The sequence below is a fragment of the Carlito syrichta genome, unplaced genomic scaffold (assembly GCF_000164805.1).
Source record: "Carlito syrichta isolate Samal-C Ts95f unplaced genomic scaffold, Tarsius_syrichta-2.0.1 Scaffold305238, whole genome shotgun sequence".
Classification (NCBI taxonomy): domain Eukaryota; kingdom Metazoa; phylum Chordata; class Mammalia; order Primates; family Tarsiidae; genus Carlito; species Carlito syrichta.
Genome location: NW_007249334.1, coordinates 201112 through 210427, shown reverse-complemented (window position 1 = coordinate 210427; position 9316 = coordinate 201112). Strand labels below are relative to the sequence as shown.

The 9316-nt window shown below is 57.3% G+C and overlaps 1 protein-coding gene across 1 annotated transcript in view; it reads left to right on the top strand.

Annotated features, from left to right (window-relative positions):
- Positions 1 to 9316, top strand: part of LRP5 (LDL receptor related protein 5) — a 98001-nt gene that overhangs the window by 59324 nt on the left and 29361 nt on the right. The window contains exons 11-12 of the mRNA XM_008061395.1: positions 32 to 355; positions 2797 to 2996. Of these exons, the coding sequence (XP_008059586.1) occupies positions 32 to 355; positions 2797 to 2996 (524 nt within the window). The remainder of the gene's footprint in view (positions 1 to 31; positions 356 to 2796; positions 2997 to 9316) is intronic.

The window sequence follows — 9316 nt, the reverse complement described above, 5'->3', positions numbered from 1 at the left end:
CCATGGCTGATGCCACACGGTGTCCCCGCAGGTCAGGAGCGGGCGGTGATCGCGGACGACCTGCCGCACCCCTTCGGCCTGACGCAGTACGGCGACTACATCTACTGGACCGACTGGCACCTGCACAGCATCGAGCGGGCCGACAAGACCAGCGGCCGGAACCGCACGCTCATCCAGGGCCAGCTGGACTTCGTGATGGACATCCTGGTGTTCCACGCCTCCCGCCAGGACGGTCTCAACGACTGCACACACAGCAATGGGCAGTGCGGGCAGCTGTGCCTGGCCGTCCCCGGCGGCCACCGCTGTGGCTGCGCCTCCCACTACACGCTGGACCCCAGCGGCCGCAACTGCAGCCGTGAGTGCCTCAGTTTCCCCCCTCTCACCTCACTCACCCTCACGTCAGATCAGGCTGCCTCTGGGTGCCAAGGGTGAAAGGAGCGTCTCGTCTGGGGGAACCTGGGAGGACGTGGCTGGCTGGGCAGGCCGTGCGCTGCACAAGCCGCATAAAGCTCGCTGGGGGGAGCCCAGGTTGGGTGAAGGGCCGGTCGCTTCATCAAAACCGGGTGCTGTGGGCACCGCCCCCTCAGCTCGCCAGCCCTGTGCTAAGTGCTTTCGGGCTTTTAGTTGAGGGGTTGCCTGTCCGCATTCCACAGACAAGGAACCTGAGGCCCAGGGATGAGTAGTCACCCGCCCAGGGCCACTTGCTTCCCGGCAGGCTGGCCCATGTCCCCGCCCCTGACCCCTGCCAGGCGGCCTCACATCCACTCGTGTGACCCTCACCTTGACACTGTTGGGTGGGCCTCTGGGTCCTCACATCAGCTGCAGGAAGTGTGAGGTGCAGAGAGCCCTTGGTGACTTTCCTACGGTCCCTCTGGGATTGCATTTGCACCCTACTGGTGGCCTCTCTCCTGTCTGCATGCACTTGACAGCTGACCATTGAGGCTAGACCATTGAGGTGTGTTGTAGGCTGGACTAGCCGGGTGTGGAGTAGGCTAGACCATCAAGGTCTGTTGTAAGCCAGGCCATCAAGGTGTAGAGTAGGCTAGACCATCCAGGTGTGGAATAGGCTAGACCATCAAGGTGTGCAGTAGGCTAGACCACCGAGTTGTGTTGTGGGCTAGACCATCTGGGCCCTGTTGGAGCTTTGGTGGCTCTAGACACTGGCCTGGCTAGTCTTGCCCATCCTGGTTGTGGGAAGAGGAGCTTGAGGCGTCCAGGGTTTGGGACCCTGAGCTGGTGTGGGAGGGGCCTGGGACTCCCTGGTCCTGGGGCTCCCACGCCCTGGGGCCATGACCTTGAAGGGTCAAGTAGGGAGCAGGCAGCCCGGGGCGAGGGGGAGTGCTGTTGCTCAGGGTCCCCCGACTGAACGACAGCTCAGATTGCAGACCCCGCCATGAGGGGTGCCCGGGGCCCTTGCATGTCCCGAGAGCCGGGGCTGGACTTCCGTCCGTGGGCCTCTGTCATCTGCCGCGAGGGTTCATGGTGTGGGCCTTCTAGAAGCAGGTGCTGGAGTCCTCTGCTGGGTCAGTGCCAAGGGCCACCTGAGGCTTCAATGGCGCCCGGATGGTCTAGCCTGCTCTACACCTTGATGATCTAGCCTACAACACACCTCGATGGTCTAGCCTACTCCACACCCAGATGGTCTAGCCTTCTCTACACCTTGATGATCTAGCCTACAACACACATCAGTGGTCTAGCCTTTTCCACACCCGGATGGTGTAACCTACAGCACACATCGATGTTCTAGCCTACTCCATGCCTGGATGGTCTAACCCACTCCACACCTGGATGGTCTAACCTACAACACACCGGGATGGTCTAGCCTCCTCCACACCCAGATGGTCTAGCCACTCCACACCTTGAAAACCCCGGAAGCCGGGCTACAGAGAGGCCTGCTTCTCAGGGAGTCTCCAAGAGCCAGTCCCAGCCCAGCTGATTCCTGGCGCTGCGACGTGAGGTTCCGCGCTGCTCACTGACACTCCCGAGGAGAGGCGTGACCCCTCCCGGTGTGGTCATTCACCCGGTTTTCAGAACTCACTGGCACCCAAACAGGCACAGGGCACATTGCATCACGGCCACCCTCGGACCACAGCCATCTGTGGGTGTGCGTTTGGTGTTGTCCGCCCTCCTGCTGTCTGAAGCCTTGATGCTTTAAAAATACATGTGTTATCTATTTCCAAAAAAAGATGAGTATAGGCTGGGCTTGGTGGCTCAAGCCTAAAATCCCAGCGCTCAAAGAGGCTGAGGAAGGAGGATTGCTTGAGGCTACCAGTTCAAGACCGGCCTGGGCAACATAGCGAGACTCTGTTTCTACAAAAAAGAAAAAAAAAACAACTTTGAAACAACAGGGACAGGCCGGGCATGGTGGCTCATGCCTATAATCCCAGCGCTTTGGGAGGCCGAGGTGAGAGGATTGCCTGACCTCACGGGTTCAAGACCTGCCTGGGTAACTTGGCGAGACCTCATCTCTACAATAAATCAAAAAATTAGCCGGGTGTGGTGGCACGTGACTGTAGTTCCAGCTACTTGGAAGGTTGAGACTGAAGGATCACCAGAGCCCAGCAGGTCACGACTGTGGTGGCCGGGAGCGTGCCCCTGCCCTCCAGCCTGGGCGACAGAGTGACACTCCAACTCAAAAGAAAAAAAAGGCTTGAACCAACAACATATTGTATGGAGGGTGAATGTCCTCACCATCCACCCCGAGAAGCTTCGTCCTTGCCTCCCCGGGGACGCCTAGCAGGGCGGACACAGATCTCGGCCCGTGGCTGACCCGTGCCCTCTCCCCCCACCCCCCAGCGCCCACCGCCTTCCTGCTGTTCAGCCAGAAGTGCGCCATCAGCCGGATGATCCCAGATGACCCTCACAGCCCAGACCTCGTCCTGCCACTGCACGGGCTCCGGAATGTCAAGGCCATCGACTACGACCCGCTGGACAAGTTCATCTACTGGGTGGACGGGCGCCAGAACATCAAGCGGGCCAGGGACGACGGCACCCAGGCAGGTGTCCCTGCCGGGAGGGCGCGGGGGACACCCCTGGGAGGGCTCCCCGTGGGGGTCTCAACAGAGGGGCCAGACCGCAGGGGACTCTGGGTAAACAATGACACTCGGCACCGACGACGTGGTGGCAGGCGATGGCCCTGCGCGGCATGAAACCCCGCGACTGCGGTTACGTGTGGACGTTGGAGTCTGGTGGTCATGGTCGTGGTCAGGGCCGTGTCCCATGGGGTTTTTTCTCTGCAAGGTGGCTTTGTGTCGTGAGGGGTGGTTGGTGTCGGTTACTGTAGACTTACCCTTTATTTTGTAGGAACTGCGAGTCATGTCTGTGACAGTGTGGGGCGTGCGCCCCTAAGTGTCACCACGCTCTGGGGAACCACACCGCGAAAGGGACGTGATTTGTGGGGATAATGAGGGTGAGGGCGCCATACTTGAGCTCCGTCAGTGACACATTAAAGAAAGAGGCAGGGCTGGGTGTTTTGGGAGGCCGAGGTAGGAGGATTGTTTGAGTGCAGGAGTTTAAGACCAGCCTGGGCAACATCGTGCGATCCTGTCTCTTTTGAAATCAAAAATAAAAAATTTGCCAGGTGTGGTGGTGCCCACCTGTAGTCCCAGCTACTCAGGAGGCTGAGGCAGAAGGATCATCCGAGCCCAGGAGGTTGAGGCTGCGGTGAGCCGTGATTGTGCCACTGCCTTCCAGCCCGGGCAACAGAGTAAGACCCCCAACTCAAAACATAATAAAATAAAATGAGCAGGCTGGGCACAGTGGCTCACACCTGTGATCCCGGCATTTTGAGAGGCTGAGGTGGGAGGATCGCTTGAACCCAGGAGTTCAAGACCAGCCTGGGCAACATAGCAAGACCCCATCTCTACAAGAAACTAAAAAATCAGCCAGGCGTGGCAGTGCACGCCTATAGTCTCAGCTGTCTGGGAGGTTGAAGCAAAAGGATAGGCCTGAGCCCAGGAGGTTGAGGGTGTGGTGAGCCATGATCGTGCCCCTGCACTCCAGCCTGGGCAGCAGTATGAGACTCCGACTCAAAAAAATTAAATTACAAAGTAAAAGAAAAGAAACTGAGCACTGTGGCAGGACTGGCTGCTTCACCGTCTCGGGCATGCGTTCCTTCTAGGAAGGATGTGCTCGCCATAGCCTCAGCCACCTGGGGCCACCAGGGCCCAGCTGGCACCCCCCCTTCAACTGGGGGTGGGCGGCATGGGCATGACACACCCACAAGTGTGGGCTTTGCGGTCAGGCCTGGCTCGAGGCTTTGAATTCTAGGCGCTTCCCTCACAGAGGCCGCAGAGTCTGGCGGTCTCTCCACTGTGTGGTCGGTGTATCAGCGTGTATTGTCGTGAGGAAGTCTGGGTCCTCTCCAGCGGGGAGATGGCGGTCACCGGTCCCCAGAGACCCCCAGGTGCCCCTCCAGCCCATCGGGTCGATTTCCCGTCCCGCCCCACGAGCCGAGGCAGGTGCTGACCGTGGGCCAGACGTTCCCCTCCCCCCATGGCCTTCCCCCAGCCAGTTTCGAGGTGAGATGTTGTTCTGTGAGGACAGCTGTGTCCTTGGTGGACAGAAAAAGTTGGCCAAATTGAAACTCCTACTGGAGACTGGGCTTCTCTCCCGGTGAGAATCTAGGCCTGGTGGGAACGGTGGCTTGAACGCCTTTCATCTCACTGGGTGCAGGTGACCTCCCAGGTGCAGGTGACTTCTGGCTTCCGGGGTGCAGGTGACGTCCCAGGCACAGGTCGTGACATCCCTGGTGCAGGTGACGTCCGAGGTACAGAGGATGTCCCAGGCAAAGGGGATGTCCTGGGTTCAGGTGATGTCCCGGATGCAGGTGACATCCCAGGCACAGGACAGGTGACGCCCAGGGCGCAGGTAATATCCAGGGTACTGGTGACTTCCAGGACACAGGTGACGACCTGGGTGCAGGTGACATCCGGGGCGCAGGTGATGTCCAGGGTGCAGGTGACGTCCCAGGCTCAGGTGACATCCTGGGCACAGGTGAGTTCTGGGGCACAGGTGACGTCCCAGGTGCAAGTGATATCCCGGGCACTGGTAACGTACCAGGTGCAGGTGACGTGTGGAGTGCAGGTGACATCCCGGGTGCAGGTGACGTCCCAGGTGCAGGTGATGTCCAAGGTGCAGGTGACATCCAGGATACAGGTGACATCCAGGGTGCAGGTGACGTCCCGCAGTCCTTTGGAGGATGGCAGGTGCTGACTGGCAGGCTGTGGCTTCCCAGCCTCACAGGCTCCTGGCAGGAGGGGGTGGAGACTTGGAAGAGAAATGCCCGAGGAACGGCTTGGAGGTTTCCTCTTCCTTTTGGCTTTTCCCTTCCTGAGTCTCTTGCTCAGATCCAGCCTCAGCGGGCTCTGGCTTTGATTCTATCTTGTCTCTTTCTTTCTTTTTAGAGACAGGATCTTGCTCTGTCACCCAGGCTGGAGAGCCGTGGCACAGTCGTAGCTCACTGCAGCCTCAAACTCTTGGGCTCAAGTGATCCTCCCACCTCTGCCTCTCGAATAGCTGGGTCTACAGGTGCGCGCCGCCACAGCCAGCTCATATTTAAAATTTGTTTTGTAGAAATGGGTTCTTGGCTGGGCACGGTGGCTCTAGCCTGTAATCCCAGCACTTTGGGAGGCTGAGACGAGAGGATTGCCTGAGCTTGCGGGTTTGAGACCAGCCTGGACAACATGGTGAGACCTCGTCTCTACAATAAATAAAAAAATTAGCTGGGTGTGGTAGCACGCGCCTGTAGTTCCAGCTGCTTGGAAGACTGAGGCAGAAGGGTCGCCTGAGCCCAGTGGTGGCCAGGAGCGTGCCACTGCACTCCAGCCTGGGTGACAGAGTGAGACCCCAGCTCAAAAAAAATGAAAAAGAAAAAAGAAATGGGTTCTTGCTGTGTTGTCCAGATTGGTCTCAAACTCCCGGCCCCAAGCGATCCTCCAGTCTTGGCCTCCCAAAGTGCTGGAATTATAGGTGTGAGTTACCGTGCCTAGCTTTGATTCCTTATTTAGAGGTACCTCCCTCTCTGTCCAAAGATGAAGTTTAAATGATTTTCCACTTTGCTGAAATTTTGTTTTCCATTAAGTTTTTATTTCTTTTGAATTGGAGTAAATGTACGTAAACATAAAATTCCCATTTTGATGATTTCAGCATGTACAGTTGAGTGACGCCAAGTCCCTTCCCACTGAAGTGTGGCCGTCACCACCGTCCATCTCCTGGAGGCTTCATCTTCCCAGATCACCTGCCCCCCGCCCCAGCCATGTGGTCTGCTTTCTGTGTCCATGGGTCTGACTATTTTGGGAATTTCACACGAGTGGACTCTTACAGACTCTGTCCCTCTTAAGGTTGAGGAATACCTGGGAGGACCCAAAAAAGCCCAGAGTTTATTTATAAAACATTTGTGTATTCATTCTTTTTTTTTTTTGAATTGGAGTCTCACTCTGTCACCCAGACTGGAGTGCAGTGGCCACTCCCGGCCACCGCAGCCTCGACCTGCTGGGCTCTGGCGATCCTTCCACCTCAGCCTTCCGAGTAGCCAGAACTTCAGGCGTGTGCTACCATGCCTGGCTAATTTTTGATTTATTGTAGAGATGAAGTCTCGCCAAGTTGCCTGGGCTGGTCTTGAACCCGCAGGCTCAGGCAATCTACTCACCTTGGCCTCCCAGAGCGCTGGAATGACAGGCTGAGCCACCGAGCCCGGCCATGTATTTATTCTTAAAAATATTTTTAGTTTTTTTTTATTTATTTATTGTGGAGACGAGGGCTTACCAAGTTGCCCAGGGTGGTCTCGAACCCCCGGGCTCAGCCAATCCTCTTGCCTCAGCCTCCCAAAGTGCTGGGGTTATAGGCAGAGCCACCATGTCCGGCCTCTTCTCACCGGTTTAAACTTCCTTTCCCTTCAAAGTCTCCTCCGCTGGATGCAATGCACCCATCGAGATGCTTTTTCCACCGCTCCAAACAGTTTGTGAACTTGACCATGTTGATGCCTTTGAGGGTTTTTGTTTCACCTCTTCCACGTCGGCAAAGCGTTTTCCTTGGAGGACTTTTTCCATCTGGGGAGACAAAAAAAAGTCGCTCAGGGCGAGATCGGGTGAATAGGGAGACTGGGGTATGGGGGGCCTGGAGTTTTGGGTCAAAAACGGCCGAACCCTCAGCGCGGGGTGGGCAGGTGCGCATGTCAACCCCCCATCATGAAATGGGCAAACGCGTTGAAAGAATCTCCAAAAAGATTCACAGAAGTTGCACACAGCCTCTCCCAGCAACGCCGGCTGGTCCATGGAGGCCGATGGGTTCCCAGACCAGTCACCTGGGGACAAGCCTGGACTCCAAGGGACTGCCCTTTGGAAGATGATTCTAGGTTTTGGGTCCACTCATATTCCCTTGTCTGGAGGGCCACCCTGGGCTTACCCACCCTTCACAGGACTCTGGGTCGCTCCATCCTTGGGCTGTTGTGACCGTTTCCCCCAGCTCGGGTCTGTCCTGGTAGGGACCCCGTCCTGGCTTGAGAAAGACATTCTGTACTGAGACCCAGTTTCCTTGACGTACGTTGGGTAACTACTCCCCGTTGGAACTTGGGCGTATGGAACTGGCTGTCTGCGTGACGGCTGCTGGATTGGTTTTGTCTGTGGCTCGGGGTGTGGGCTACGTGTTATGTCACACTGCACGTTTCTCAGATGTCAGTCTCACGCCAGGTGTCCCAAGTCTTAGCCTCCGACTTCTGCAGACCTCCCCTTCCACGGGGAGCCGGGCTCTGGCCAAGGGGGCCGGAACCTTGCTTTGTCCCATGGCCCGTGGGTGGGCTGCACCCGGCAGGGAGGCCTGCCAGGGAGCTCGGTGGTTTCAGGGAGGAGTGTGACCAGCTGGGGGTGATGCATGGCCCGGGACCTGCAGCTTCTGCGAAGACCCGCGGCCTTTTAGGGTACTGCCCTGCGACCAGATGGGAGTTTCGGCCAGGCAGTGGGCCAGTGAGGCTGACCGTGTGTTGTCTGTGTATGTCTGTATGGGTGTGTCTGTATGGGTGTGTGTTTCTCTGTATGTCTGTGTGTGTTTATCTATATGTGTGTCTGTTGTGTTGTTGAATGTCTTTGTGTGTGTGTTTGCGTCAGTATGTTTGTGTGTGTCTACTGTGGTGTGTGTCTGTGTGTGTCCATTGTGTTGTGTGACTATCTCTATGACGTGTATGTTTCTGTGTATCTGAGTGTGCGTGTCTGTTGTATTGTGTCTGTGCGTCTCTGTGTGTGTCTGTGTCTGTGGGTATGTGTCTGTGTGTATCTTTGTGTGTCTCTGTGTCTGTTGTGTGTCCATTGTGTTATGTGACTGTCTATGCTTCTGTGTGTCTATGTGTCTATGTGGGTGTGTCTAGTGTGTTGTCTGTGCTATGTATGTCTGTGTCTGTTGTATTCTGTGTCTATGTGTGTGTCCATTGTGTTGTGTGACTGTCTCCAAGTATGTGTATGTTTCTGTGTCTGTGTGTGTATCTGTTGTGTTGTGTCTGTGAGTCTCTGTGTGTCTGTGTCATGGGTGTGTGTCTGAGTGTCTTTGTGTGTCTCTGTGTCTGCTGCCTTGTGTGTCTCTGTGTGTCCATTGTGTTGTGTGACTGTCTCCATGTATGTGCATGTTTCTGTGTGTCTGTGTGTGTGTCTGTTGTGTTGTGTCTGTGAGTCTCTGTGTGTCTGTGTCATGGGTGTGTGTCTGAGTGTATCTTTGTCTCTGTGTGTGTGTGTGTCTGTGTGCGGATGGGCGGGGGGTCCTTTCCAGCTGGGCCCAAGTGGCTGGGCCTGGGCCAGACTTCCTCGTGGCCAGGCCCCGCTTGTCCTCTGTGGCTTCCTGTTTTAGCAGCTGCAGAGAGACGTAGGGAAGGGTGGCCCAGTGACTGCCAGTGCGTCGTCCTGAGTTGCCGGGCAGAGAGGTGGCCCCTAGTCCTGCGGGAGGGAGCTCCTCTTCCAGGTGTGGCTGGCCGGCAGCCCAGCGCCCCAAGCCCATGGCCACGTCGCTGGGCGCCCCAGCACCGCTGTCTCTGGGCACCCAGGGCCGACCAGGGCCACCTGGACGGGGGCCATGGGGTGCCGGCGACTCTGGCGGCCCCCTTGTCAGCTCAGCGAGGCCCTTGGAGGGCGTCTCTGCTGGGCCCCAGAAGCCAGGGCTCCTGCCTGAGACCCCGCGGGCAGCAGGGGTCAGGGGCTTGGCAGCATCCCCTGGGCGGAGACCCCGGAAGCTGTGGCCGGGGAGAGTGGCTGGAGGGTCACGGAGGGACGTGGCGGACCCTGCCCTCTCAGGAGGGGCTGCCGGACCCCCACCTGCCCGCCCCCGCCCTCTCCAG